The sequence below is a fragment of the Vombatus ursinus genome, unplaced genomic scaffold, assembly GCF_900497805.2.
Source record: "Vombatus ursinus unplaced genomic scaffold, bare-nosed wombat genome assembly UNPS02006495.1, whole genome shotgun sequence".
NCBI lineage: Eukaryota > Metazoa > Chordata > Mammalia > Diprotodontia > Vombatidae > Vombatus > Vombatus ursinus.
The window spans coordinates 1-14,349 of NW_020946273.1; the positions used below are offsets into that span (position 1 = coordinate 1).

Genomic DNA, 14,349 nt, shown 5'->3' on the forward strand with positions numbered 1-14,349 from the left:
GTGAGACTGAGCTAGGGGAGTATGTGTGTGTGATGGGGTGAGACTGAGCTAGGGGAGTGTGTGTGTGTGTGTGTGTGTGTGGTGAGAATGAACTAGGGGAGTGTGTGTGTGTGTGTGTGTGTGTGTGTAAGCAAGCTGGTAGTCCTGGTGCTCTACCTGGAGGAGGTGTGGAGGTGTGAAGGTAGCCATCAAAAGCTAGTCTCCCTAGGAGCTATCTCTGACCTCTTCTTCATGTCTTGCCCTTCCCAACTCCAGAGCATGAATGGCATCTCCTCAGGGACTGGGGAATTTGGACCTGCTGAGATTGGCCTGGTACCCATGGAGGAAAATTCCATCTATTCATCCTGGCAGGAAAGTAAGCATCCTGAGCCTGGGCTCCCTCTACCCCCATCCCCATTGGTGACACCTCAGGTGTGGCTGGCTAACCACTGAGTGGGAGGGGCTTTGAGATGGGCCTGAAAGCTTTCTCACTGATTTCTAATTTCCTCCCCTCTGCAGTGGGTGAGTTCTCGGTACTGGTCCAGAAGACCGAGGCGGCCACTCGCTGTCAGCTGAAAGGACCTTACCTCCTGGTGACTGGCAAGGACGCCATCTACCTGAGCGAGCCCACCACTCCGCAGCCCCTCTACGTCTGGCCCTATCACTTCCTGCGCAAGTTTGGCCACGACAAGGTGCTTACTCTTACCCCGTCTGCACTCCCCTCTCCAATAACCTGGGACCCCTGGATATTATTCCCACTTCCCTATGAACTCTCTAGAGTTGGAGTGGGCATGATCACCAGCCCCTAGCCCCATGTTAGCATAGGATTTATTGCTGGATTACAAGACTGTTTAGTCTAGTGGCGTCCAATCTTTTTGAAAATGAAGACTCCTTTTTAACATCCAAAAATTTAGCAGAATTTGCTACCTCACAGAATAGCAGTTGTACTATTATAATCCATTTTTTGGGAGAAAGTACACTTTGCCACTCTTTAGTTTAGTATGTATGGATTCATAGCCTTCTCCCTCCCAGCCCAGTCCCCACCCACTAACCACCAATCTAATCTAGCCTGGGTTGCTCCAAAGCCTGGTGATAAGTGAACCCCGGGGATTTGGAGTCAGAGGAAGTAGCTGAGAATCCAGCCTCTACTCCAGACTATCTGGATGGCTTTGGGCAAGTCACGAATCTTCCCTTGACCTCAGTTTTTTCATCTGTAAAATGAAAGGATCAGACTAATTGCTAAAGTCCCTTCTGGTTCTAAATCCTATGATTCTGGACCTCCAAACCTAGTGTTCCAACCCTTGTGAATTTAAAGCTGTCACTTTAGGGGTGTTCTAGTCCAACTCCATCTAAATGGGGTCACAAGGAGAGGTAATTGCATCAGAAGCAGGATTTGAACCCAGGTCCTTTGACTGTAATACAGGTGCTTTTCCTCCCCTTTCTTCCCCCCCCCACCCCGGGGTTACATTGCTGTCTGCTTCTTGCCTTTACCTGACCAGCCTCCCTCCCCACAGGGAGTCTTCTCTTTCGAGGCTGGCCGGCGCTGTGACTCTGGTGAGGGCCTCTTTGCCTTCAGCTGCCCTCGGGCCTCGGAGATCTGTAGCACTGTGGGGGCAGCTATTGCTCGCCAGAGAGAGCTTCCTGGACCTGCTGCTTCCCGGCCCTGCCCCTTGTCCCGGGCCTCCTCCCTGCCCACCTTAGAGCCCATGGGAGAGTTGCGGGAGGCCCCTTTTGGGCTAGAGGCCTGGGGAGGCCAACCATCTAATGGAAAGGCCCAGCTAGTCCTAGAGGCAGGTCCTCAGAGCCTGCCCCCCTGCCTGGGGACTACACTGCCAGATGGGCCCACCTCGGCCAGCCCTTCAGGTTCTGCACTCTATGCCTCCGTCTCTAAGTGGTCCAGCGGCCCTCTGCGCGCGGCTCCCGATCCAGCCTCAGCTCCAGCTCCAGCGCCTATCCCAGTGACTGAGCACCTGTATGAAAACCTGTGCACCTTGGAGGATGGCTGCAGCACTGAGCCAAGGGGGGAGTGCCCGCTGCAGGCTTCCCACGGTGGCCATAAGGACTACCACATCTATGACAACAGTGAGTGTCTGAGCTGGCCTGGCCCCCAGGTCACCATGGATAGCACCCTGGAGGCCCAGTACCGCAGGCTACTCGAGTTGGACCTGAACGAGGAAGGTGAAGGCACAGAGGAGACTGAGGACAATGGGCCCGGGCGCCTCGTGGGTCACTCAGGCTTCAAGGCCAAGCTCGTGACCCTGCTGAGCAGGGAGCGGAAGAAGGGCCCAGCTCAAAGGAACCAGGGACTAGGGCCAACAGATGGACAAGGTTGAGAAAGCACCCTATACCTGGGCTGTGACCCAGTCTCCCAGCTCTGTGCAGCATCCCTTGCCCCTCAAATCATGTACAGTGTACAGAAGTTTCTTAATAAAGGCCCTTTAGCCCCCACCTCAGGCTACTGCCCCTGTGTTGCCCCAGAGGGTCCCCTCCATTCCACACCTTGGCTTCTTGTTCTGGGCATCCCACCTCACCCCCCAACATCTCCCTGGGGTACAGGCGGAAGCTGTACCGAAAGGCCTCAGGGTCTGAATGCAGGGGAGAATCTGCTAGTCCGTGTTGCTCCAGGTAGGGGCCTAGGAGCAGGTGGTCTGATGGGATTCAGAGCTGGAAGGAGTTGGAGATGTCACCCAGTCTGATCTCATTTTACAGACGCTCCCAAAAGTCACTAGGCAGCAGTCCTGATGATGCTATTAGTGCAAAGAGCAGAAGTTATGTAAAGGCTTGTTTTGAGGAGGAGGGTGGGAAGGGTCTGGGAGCCTGGGATAGTGGGAAGGACAGAAGTGCAGTCAGGAGACCTAAATTTCATTCGTTATTCTACCATTTAACTTTGGACTAAGACGTATGACCCCCTTGTGGGCCTCCCTGTAGTGAGTGCAGATTGTACCCCTCAATTTGCCTACCCACCCAACTTTGAGCATGGCACCAGAGGGCCAGTGAGGGAGAGGGAGGAATAGGTGTTCTCATAAGACAGGGTTATAGTGGCAAGAAGTTGCTTCTTAAAGGAAGACAGGCTGGACATCCAGCCCGGGGTTTGTGTTTCCCTGTTTTCTGTGCCTGGCTTATAGTGAAAACTTAATAAATGTTTGTTGACTGACTGAGGTCACTCCTGGCCATGCCCGGAAAACTGTTGTGTTGTAGGGCCAGCAGAGGGCGCTGCTTGATGCACATTGGGCCTTAGAGATGCCCAATCCCTAGCACCAGTCTGGGTCAGCTGCCCAGATGGAGCCTGGCAGACAACAGTCTGGGCACAAGCCTGGCAGAGAGCAGGTGGGCAGACTGCCTGAAGTCTTTATAGTTGGTTGAATTGAATTGAATTACCTGGCACTGCTTTCCTAGAGTCCAGTGGCCCCCTTCCACTCACCCTCACCTCCCATTCCCAGCTGTTCCAGCCTGCCTACAGACTTCAGTGACTGGCTCTAGAGAGGGGGGTTAACCCCCTTTACATACATACCCATTCTCTTGGATTCTGTTCAGATAACCCTACTCCTTCCCATCAGTTTACTGGAGACAGAGAGGGAGCTCACTTTCATCAGCCCATGGCATTTGGGATCCATTTGAGGAAAGTAAAGAAGGCTTCAAATGAAGCTGGGATTTGAGCTCCTTCCTTCCTGGGGCTATTTTTTTCTTTTTTTTTTTTTTAAATTAATTAATTTCTAGTTTTCAACATTGACTTCCGTAAGATTTTGAGTTCTAAATTTTCTCCCTCTCCCTTCCCTCCTCCCCTCCCCAAGATGGCATGCAGTCTGATATCGGCTGTACATATACATTCATATTAAACATATTTTCACATTAGTCGTGTTAGAAGCATTAGAACCAATGGGAGGAACCATGAGAAAGAAGAAACAAACAAAAAAAAAAGAGAACAAGTAGTATGCTTTGATCTGCATTCAGACTCCATAGTTCTTTCTTTGGATATGGATAGCATTTTCCATCATGAGACATTTGGAGATGTTTTAGATGCTTGCATTGCTGAGAAGGGCTAAGTCTTATCAAAGTTAGTCATTGCACAATGTTGCTGTTACCGAGTACAGTGTTCTCCCGGTTCTGCTCACTTCTCTCAGTATTAGTTCATGTAAGTCTTTCCAGGTTTTTCTGAAGTCTGCCAGGGACTATTTCTTTACAGGGGGTGAAAGGGATGGGACGGGATGGAAATTGCTTATCTAAACTCACATACAACCTCTTTTTTATTAATTTTTTTTCAATTAATGAAAATCTGTTCTCTCTCTCCCTTCTTCCCCCTCCCCCATTGAAGAAGAAAGAAAAACAAAACCTTTGTGACAGTTTTGCATCTCCTAATTAGCCAAGTCTACTATATGTAATATATACATATACACACACATGCATACATATGAATACATACACATATATCCTTCCGTACTGAGTCCTGAACCTCTCTGTTAAGAGGTGAGCAGCATCATAAGGCCTCTAGAATCTTGTGGGTGAACATATTCTTAAGTCTTTCAAAGTTCTTAGAAAACCTGTTTTCAAGGCTAGAGACAGTAAAGGAACAGAGGTAGTGAACTAATTTATACTTTATGAAGGATGTGTTTGAATGAATGAATGAATGAATGAGATAGGAATAGCCAATAGGGGCAGCCTTGGAGCCTAAAAATACCAGCTTTGCTTCTAAGTTGCTGTGTATTCTTGGATAAATTACTTCCCTTCTCTGGGCTGCAGTTTCCTTATGAAACTGAATTATATTAAATTATGTAAGGGCCCTTCCAATTCCTGGGTTCTTATAGTTGGAACTAGGAGAGGGATATTTATATTTCAAAAAAACTCTTGATTAAGTCCTATTCTCTCTTCTCAGTTCTAATATTACTCCTGAGTTCCAGTTATCCACTGCCTGCTGGACATCTCTGTCCATAGACATCACAAACTCACTATGTCCAAGATGGAACTTCCTACCTTTCCCCCTAAACCGCCCCTTCCCCAGGCTTCCTTGTTTTATCTAGGGTATCACCAGAGTTATCCGGGACTCTTCTTCCTTCCCTCTCCTGGAGCAGTTGTCCAATCTTAATGATTTTACCTTTACAATGTACCTTGAATCTGTCTCCTTTTCACTCACTGGGTCCTAGTTCAGGATTTGCCTGATCATTCTTGCCAGGGCTACTGCAATGGACACTTTAATTGGTCTATCGAGGGGTGGGGAACCTGTGGCCTGGTCTATCCCCTAGTCTCTCCACAGCTGTTACAATCCCTTCCTAAGGCACAAGTTTGACCCTACCACAACCCCACTGCTCAAAAGCCTTTTGCCTCAGGGATCAAATTAAGATTCTTCTGATGGGTCTTCCATAATCTGGCTCCAATCTACCTTTCTTGACTCATTACTCCATTTTGCTGTTTCTCCAAGTTGCAGTCAAAACAGCCTGCTAACTTCCTGGAGCTCCATTCTCCCTCTCCTAGCTGTGCACAGGCTGTGGCCCATGTCTAGAGCACACTCCTTCACTTCTTAGGATTCTAAGCTTCCTTCAGACCTCAAATCAGGTAGCCCTCCCCTCACTAATGCTCCCTGTCTCATCAAAGTACTTTGTATATACTTACCTGTATATATGTTGTATACTCCTAATGAAACAGAAACCCCTTGAAGACAATTGTCTTGGTGCCGCAAGTACCTCATAAACTGAATAGTTTGTTAAGTGAATGAATGAGAAGGAGGGAGGAGGGATGAAGTCCTGGTTGGGGCACATCAGACCCTAGAGCCCCCATCCACTGTTAGTAGGGAGTATACAGGCCTAGAGGCCCCTTAGATAGGCCCTTTCCGGTTAGCCTGAAAAACTGTGCTTCTCTCATCAGACTATAAGCTGTTGTTCAGTCTTTCAGTCTTGGACTTTTGGCCATGGAGTTTTCTTGGCAAAGACACTGGAGTGGTTTGCCATTTCCTAGATTATAGGATAATTTAATTCGACAGGGATTTATTTAGTGCCTGTGACATTTATTTATAGAATGTATATAGAAGGCAGGGCTCTATGTTAGGCAATGGGGACATAAAGATGAAAATTCATGGGCTTGTAAATTTAGAGCTGGTAGGGACTTTAGAGGTTACCTTGTCCATAGCCAACCACACTTTCCAGACAAGGAACATGAGCCTGAGAGTGGTGAAGTGATTTCACCCAAGGGATCATAGCGAGCAAGTGGTCAGAGCCAGAATTTGAACACAGAATTTCTGACTCAGGATCTAGTGCGCTTTTACATTACAACATGCTGCCATAATTCCTGCCTTCAGGAAATTCGTAGTCTACTGAGGAGTAGTATATGTTTTGTTGTTGTTCTGTGACATCTGACTCTTTGTGACTCCATTTGGGATTTTCTTGGTAAAGATAATGGAGTGGTTTGCCATTTCCTTCTCCAGCTCATTTTATAGATGAACTGAGGCAAACAGGGTTAAGTGACTTGCCCAGGGTCACATAGCTAGTGTTTGAGGCTAGATTTGAATTCAGGTCTTCCTGACTCTAGGCCAGGCACTCTATCTACTGTGCCACCTAGCTGCCTCTAGTACATAGATAAATATAATGCAAGATAGAATATGATAGGGGCAAAGAAAAAGGTCAAAACGCTCTAGGAAAATCTGAGAGTGTTCACTCTCTGTTGGGCAGAACAGAAAATGCTTTGGGGAGAAGACTGACCTTAAGTTGAGCCCGGGGATGGAACTGATACACAGATGCATTCTAGGCATGGGAGACTGCCAAGTGCATGGGCCGAAAATGAGAGATGTGATTGTTGCTTGTGAGGAACAAAGAAGGCCGTCGCCATTTTTGTACTTTGGAAGTTTTTCTGTTTCCTCTATGTTGCTAACAGTACTTTTTGAAAAGCTCTACCTTTAGGGCAGCTAGGTTGCTCAGTAGATAGAGCTCTGGCCTTGGAGTCAGGAGGAACTGAGTTCAAATCCAGCCTCAAACGCTTGACACTTACTAGCTGTGTGACCCTGGGCAAATCATTTAACCCTGATTGCCTCATCAAAAACCAAAAAAAAGAAAAGCTCTACCTTTGTCTCAGTTGTATTCTTACAACTGGGGACGTACATGCTAAGGCTAAGAGAATCTGTGGGTATCAGGAATCCCCAGAGGTCAGACAGGGGCTGGAGGCATTGGGAAAGACAGAAGGGCTTGTCCTACTCCACCCTTACCCCAGCAGCCCTGTAGGTATAGGCCCCTTGGAAAGAGTGAAAAAAAAAAAACCAAAACTCTCAGAAGGGGATAGGACTGGGGTCTGCCTGAAGATGCTGATATCAGAGCTAGAAGGGATGTCAGAGGGTATCTGGGCTAACCCATAGAAACTCCTCACGACATCCCCATCTCCCTGCTTCTGACTGAAGACCTCCAGTGATGGGGGAAGCTCATTGTTTTCCTGCCTGGGTTATTCTTGGCAGCTGGATCCCCATCCCTGCAACTGCCCTGACTTGCCCTGCCTTGACTAAATTTGGAGAAGTCCACAGAACCTCTGAGATCCCAGTCCCATTTTTTTTTTTTTTTGGCTAGGAGGGGAGAGTTCAGAAGGAGATATAACCCATGCTCCCCTCTTCATTCCTAGTCTTCTATCTTCTCCCCACCTCTGTGTCTTCACTCAAAACCATCCACATTCCCATCCCCCCGTATCTGTTGAAATAAACTTCTTTCAAGCTCCAACTCAGGTGTCACCTCTTCCATGAAGGCTTCCTTCCCTGATGCCTTATCCCCTCATCAGGTAAAACTGATCTCTCTCTCTCTCCCTTTTCACATTTCTACTTACCAAGTTGCCTGGATCTCTTTTGCAAACTCATCTCCATCTCCCTTGGATATTAGTTATCAGTGGGACACTAGGTGTAGGTGTTCTGGTAGAGGCCAGCAGTGGTTCTGATCTCTTCATTCGATTGTAATCACCTTGAAGGTGGGACTGTCCTCAGTGCATAATCGGTGTCTGATAAAGTTAGTTGAATCAAACTGAGCTGTATACAGGGATGCAGTTGGCTAGGACACAGATCTCTAGGTCAGCTTTGAGCAGCACTTACACAGATGTGAGCAATAGGTGATTATTTTTTGGGGGTCAGGTTAGTTCCCTGAGGTGGGGTAGAGAATGAGGGAAGGTTTCCTGGAGGAGATATATAGTGTTTGTGTGGTAGAAGGGAGAGAGCTGGGGGCGGGGTGCACTTGGGAGTGGTTTGTTGTGGCCAAGGCCTTGGTGGGTGCCTGGAGATTGGTACCAGGGAACAGTGCAATGCAGTGAAAGGACTTTTAAATATTATGTAATTACAAAAACCTGGAAACAATCTAAATGTCCAACAACAGAATAGTTCAATAAATGATGGTGCATTTGTAATGGAATTCGATAATGCAGTAAGACCAACAAGTTGGAAGAATACAAAGAAATCTTGGGAAAGACCTTTAAGAGAAAAAATGCCTAGTAGAGAAAGCAGAAGAATGGAATACTTACTACTATGACCATATAAGACGAAAAGCGAATGAGAATGAATAGACAAAGCAGGATTTCTGAGGTGAACTGAGAGGGACTGAAAAATTCTTGTGATTCTTCATTTTGAAATTGAATAAAATATTTTATTTATATCTTTTGTTTTTGCATCACATTCCTCTCCAAACATATTCCTTCCTTCTTCTGCCCAGAGAACCATCCCCTGTAACAAAGGATTAAAAAAAAAGAAAGAAAGAAAAAGAAAGAAAAGCAGTGAAGTAAAACTAACTAGCCCATCAACCAAGCCTAACAGTGTATGCCACGTTCTGCACCTGTACAGCCCCCCATCCCAATGAATTAATTTAAATGTCAATAGCTATTAAACAAGTTTCTATGGTCATCTTAAAGTGCGACGTTAAGCTTTTTTTTTAATTAAATTTTATTTTATTTTCAGATCTGCCTTCTCTCTCTCCCCTCCTATCCCCTTGGGAAAACAAGAAAAACATTTTATAAACATGTAGAGTCAAGCAAAACAAATTCCCTCATTGGCGATGTCCAAAAAACCCCCAAAACGCTCAATCTGTAAGTCTTTAAGCTTTTACCCTGTTTCCCCTTTTAAAAAGAAAGCTCTACGCAGGAAATCAGGAGACCTGGGTTCTAATCCCGTTTCTGCCCCTAGTAATTCTGGATAGACTGCTGGAATTTGAATAAGGAAGATATGGGTTTGAATCCTGCCTTCAATACTTATTAGCTGTGTGGCCGGACAAGTCACTTAACCTCTCTGAGTCTCAGGTTCCTCGTAAAATAAGGGGTTTGGGCTCGATGACTTCGAAGGTACCTTGCAGCTTTAAATCTATAAGCCCATGAACTTCCTGCATTAGCTTGGGCAAGTCCTTTTTACTGTCTGAGCCTCGGTTTCCCCCTCTGCAAAAAGACGGTTGCACAAAATGATGTCTGAGGTCCCTTCCAGCTCTCGGTGCAGACGAGCCCGGACGCGGACCAACAGAGGGAGCATCCACGTCGCCCTCCGGCATCCTCCGGGGCTCGGCTCGCAGAGGGAATGGAAGGTGGGAAGGGCGCGGTCGCTGTAGGACTCCTGGGTCGCCCCCGGCGGCCCGAGACAAAGCGGGCGAAGGGGGCGGGGCCCGGGCAGGGGGCGGGGCCTCCCGAAGACCCACCCCGGGAGCTCAAAGGCGGTGGCAGCGGCCCCGGGCGGAGCCAGAGCGCGCAGGGGCCGGCCCGAAGCGGCCCGAGTGCGCGCAGCCCGCGGTCCCCGCAGCGCCCCCGGCGCCCCGAGCGCGGCCAGGTAACCAGAGGTGGGGAGCGGGCGCGGGCTTTCCCGGGCCCGCCGAGCCCCGAGCGCGGTGCCACGCGGCCGCCGCGTCCCGAGCGCTGCCGCCGCTGCCGCCGCTGCCGCCCCCGCCTCTGCCCCGGGGCTTCCGCGGAGCTCGGCGGAGCCCGGGCCCCCTCCAGCCCCGGCTCCGAGCGCCCCGCCCTGTGCGGTCCGGGGCTTCGGGCTCAGGCTGGGGCTGGGGCGAGAGCAGCTCCATGTAAGGGCCTGACCGGCGGCCCCGCCCCACGAGCGGGGAGGGAGGCAGGGAGGGAGTCACCCCCCCCCAGCTTACTCACGGTCTGTCCGTGGGTCTGGGCTGGCCCCCAGTCTGAGGGCCCCTCTCTCAGCGGGTCCCCAACACCCCCCCATCCCGGAGGGTGATGGGAGAGCGATTGAGCCCACTTCTCCGGGGGGCCGGGGACAGTCGTCCTTCCCCGGGAGGGAACGATGACCGACGGGACCCTTTCCCCTTTCCTTCCTCTGTCGTGGTAGGGGACTGATTGACAGCCCTTCTCTTCCTTCCCTAGGTTGGGGGGATGGGTGCCTGAACTCCGGTCTTTCTCCGGGAAGGGGGCTGACAACCCTTCTCTCCTTCCCAGAGCTGGGGGCCGACGGCTCTTCCTTCCATCTCCAGGGAGGGGGCTGATAGCCCTCCTCTCCATCCCTGGGGAGATTGAGGACACTGACTTGGACCCTTCCTTTTACTTTCTTGGGAGGTGAAGGTGCTGACTTAGCTTTCTCTCGGTCTCCCCGATGGGGGGAGGGGATGCTAGGATGCATTTATCTCTCATTTCTTTTCCTCCGCTATCAGCCAGCCTTCCTTGCTTCTCCTGTCTCATCCAGAATATCAGGAAGGCTCTGTATACTCAGTTTCTTAAGGATGCTGACCTCTGGACCTGAGCTTCTGCCCTTTTTCTTCAAAGGATCCTAGGTCTAGAATTGGAAGGCATCTCCAAAGCCATCTATAATCCAATCCTCTTATTTTACAGCTGAGGAAACTCAGCTTTAAGGTGGTTAAATAACTTGCCCAGGGTAACACAGGCTCTGGGTCCTGTCCTTTTTCAGGGAGAGGGAATATCTCTCACCAAATCTCTGAGAGACCTACTCTTGGGGTATGGTATCCTTTTAGTCCATAGGAGAGTTTGACAGTACTTTTTAGCAGGCTTCTGGGGAAACTGAGGCAGGAAGGCTAAGGGAACTTCTGGGCATGTTATATACACCTGGCCTTCTGCCTTATATTGGCAGCAACTCTCCTGACCTAATAGATACCTAGGTGTTAGTCTTTTCCTACCCTGAGAAGCAGGTCCTCAAATGTCAGGGGATAAACCCTCCCCCCATATCCTTGATTGGCTCTAACCTGGAAGGGTGTTGAGTACTAGGGAAGAGTGAAGTCCCGTTTGTTCTAGGCCACTCTTCCTAATGTTCCCTAGGGGCTCTTCAGAAAAAGAAGCAGGCCCTCTTCTTCCTCATAGAGCTAACAACACAGCTCCCAGGTCTGGTCTCCTTTCCTCTGAGATCAGCTGTCAGCTCAAAGGGTTCCCTGCTTCTCTTCCTGTCTTGGCTGGGGGAACAGCCAAGGCTGGGATGGGCTCCAGTCCCCTCCCCTCCCCCCCAATCTCCCTTCCCTTCACTCCCCCCCTCATCCCTGAGCCCCCAACGTGCAGTGTCGGCTTTCATGCCTTATATAGCCTGAATGAGACCTCGATGTTTCACTCTGGCCTGCCCCCACTCTGACCCTGCTCTCACCCAGAGGCTCAGGGGGTGGGGCTGGGTGGGGGTAGAGGAGGGTTCTTTGGGCTCTCCCCACCCCTGGCTCTAGGAGACTGCTCCCCATTGGGCCCTCAGGGGACCCTAGAGCAGAACCCCTTACGTGGTAGGAGATGCTGTCAGGGGAGAAAACAATTAAGGTTGGAGACAAGAACTTTCCCAGGGCCTGAGCAGTTCCCTCCCTTTCCCCTAGGCAGGTCGAAGTTCTCAGCTCCATGTCTGTCCATCTGGCATCTGGCCGACGTCTGTACGTCCAGTATCAGGAACCAGTCGGCTTGCCTGCCTCAGCTGAACCTTTTATATTTTTCCTCCAGGAACAAATCAGCTGGCACCATGAATCCATACAAAGTGACACTGGATGGGCCAGCTCCCTGGGGCTTCCGGTTACAAGGGGGCAAGGACTTCAACGTACCCCTCTCCATCTCTCGGGTGAGATAAGAACTTACTCCTAGTTGAATGAGGGTGGGGCAGTAGGTGCTAATGTGTTCCTTTCCGAGTTGGCTTAGGAATCAGAGGGAATGGCATTGATGGTTGTTCTAGTGGGCATGAGGGCAATGTTTCCTGGTCCTTGAAGAGTGCAGTGTTTGGGGCTTTGCACTTGGGACCCGGGTTTGAATCTTGGCTCTGTTACTGCCTACATCAGTGACCTTGGGCAAGTCATTTAACTTCTATTTCTTCTATAAAATGGGGGATAATAATGTTCACACTCCCTATCTTAAAAAGGTATTGTGAGGAAATAGTTTTCTTACCACACTGGTTAGTTTTTGGAGTCAAAAGACCTAAATTGGAATTCAGCTCTGCTACTTATTCTGTGTGTGACCTTGGGCATACCAGGTTCTAGATTTGTGGCATTTTTTGTAAATCTTAATGATGCTTTAGAAATGGAAAGTATCATTTATTGAATTGAATTTTGTTAGGGCAAAAGGGCTATGCTGAATACTAAGGGTAAGAGGGAAATGGATAAAACCTGGTAGGTGGTACAATGGTTAGAGCTCTGGGCCTGGAGTCAGGAAGAGTTCAAATCTGGCTTCAGATACACAGTAGGTGCTATATAAATGCTTATTCCTTTCCCTCTTCGCTTCCTTTCTGCCTTGAACTCTAGTAGAGAGAGAATGCTGGACACGTCTGCAGATCCATAGATTATTAAAGCTAGAAAGGAACCTTAGAGATCATCTAATGTAACACCCTTATTTTCCCTGTGAAGAAAAGGAAGCTGCAGTGAGGGGAAGTCACACATTTGTCAGTGATGTCACTGGGCCTCTATTCCAGGTATCCCGATTCCCAGCCTAGCATTCTTTCTACTATCCTCTCTCCCCTTCCATGAAATACTCTCCAGGGCCTTGGGCAAGTGTAGCTCAGGAGAGATCAGTGTGGCCTGAGGCATTGTGCTACAGTGGAAAGAATTATTGACTGTGGAGGCAGTGGATCTGGGTTCAGATCTCTCTTCTGATCCTACCTGGGTGACAATGGACAAATCTTTAACTTCCCTGGACTTCCATTTCCTCATTTCTAAAATGGGCAGCATTGAACCAGTGGATCTCTAAGTCCCTTTTAGCTCTTGGTCTACTATCCTGTGAGCTTTTGAAGGCAGACAGGGATGCTTTCATGGAGAAGGTGGGGCTCGAAGGAGGGGATGGAATTTGAACAAGTTGAAGGTATGGGCTTAGTGAGGAGAGGGGAAGAGCATTCAGAAACACCCTGGCAAGTAGACAGTGAGTCAGCAACCTCTAGGTTGTGAGGGGATTCTTCCCTGGGAAGGGCAGAATTGTGAGAAAGGCAGAATTACGGCCTAGGCACTGCCATACTGGCTTCCAGGCCCAGCTCTTCCACTAGTTTCTTGTGTGATTTTGGGCAGTTACTTTCTAGGCTTTGATTCTTCCAACCGTAAAACAAAGGAATGGAACTGGATGACCTCGGAGGCCCCCTCCAGCTTGGACATTCTTTGGCTTCTTATGACACAGGCTTCTCACCCTCTCTCAGAGAATAACTTCAGTCCCCGCATGGATACCTTCTAACGACTTACTCATAGCTGCTCAGGGGCTCGGCCGAGCTAGACCTGCTTCCGACTGCCTAGTGAGGTTCCTGGGAACCCCCTTCTCTCCCAGTCTCTTGGTTGGCGTCTTCGTGACTCTGGGGTGCCAAGTCTATGGATTTCTGTGCTAGTGGCCAGTGTCAGAGCTTGGCCTACAGCCTTCTCAGCTGCCTGGCTGTCTCAGCCTTTCCTTCCCTGTCCCTGCTCCTGCTCTTACAGTGGGTGCTGGGCGTTCATTGCCTTATAAGCCTTGGAATGCTGCAGAGCCAAGCAGAGCTCGGCGCCCAGAGAAGGAGGTGGACGGAGCCAAAGCAGCTCCCAAGGTTAATTGGCAATCTGGAGAATGCGGAGTTGGCTGACCAAGGCCAGTATGAGGGGCAGGGGGGAATAGAGGAGTTACACGGAGAGACTACATGGGGAGAAACTGGGGACTTGAAGGCTGGGAATCACCTCATGTAACACACACACACACACACACACACACACACACACACTCTCTCTCTCTCTCTCTCTCTCTCTCTCTCTCTCTCTCTCTCTGATGAGTAGAGGGGAGAAACTCACTATGTTAGGAGAGACAAATTATTCCATGGGAACGTGTGAGCCTATGTATTAAGCCACCACCCACCACACCCTCCTAGTGACCAGATGGTACTTGTTTATGGATGCTGAGGGGTGTAGTGAGTCCTGCCTCTCACCTGGTGATAGGGATTGGGGAGGGGGGCAGCCTCCACTGCGTCCTGTCCTTGCCCCAGCTGTGAATGACCCTTTAAGCCCATCAGATTTAGGGAGCTTA

General features: G+C 49.5%; 1 protein-coding gene across 1 annotated transcript; it reads left to right on the top strand.

Moving 5' to 3' along the window:
- Positions 1–124: 124 nt before the first annotated feature.
- LOC114033015 (docking protein 3-like) lies at positions 125–2,428 on the top strand. The gene is made up of 3 exons (XM_027848455.1): positions 125–355; positions 499–671; positions 1,494–2,428. The coding sequence occupies exons 1-3, from the start codon at positions 232–234 to the stop codon at positions 2,310–2,312; spliced, it is 1,116 nt and encodes a 371-aa protein (XP_027704256.1). The 5' UTR covers positions 125–231; the 3' UTR covers positions 2,313–2,428.
- The last annotated feature ends 11,921 nt before the right edge of the window (positions 2,429–14,349 follow it).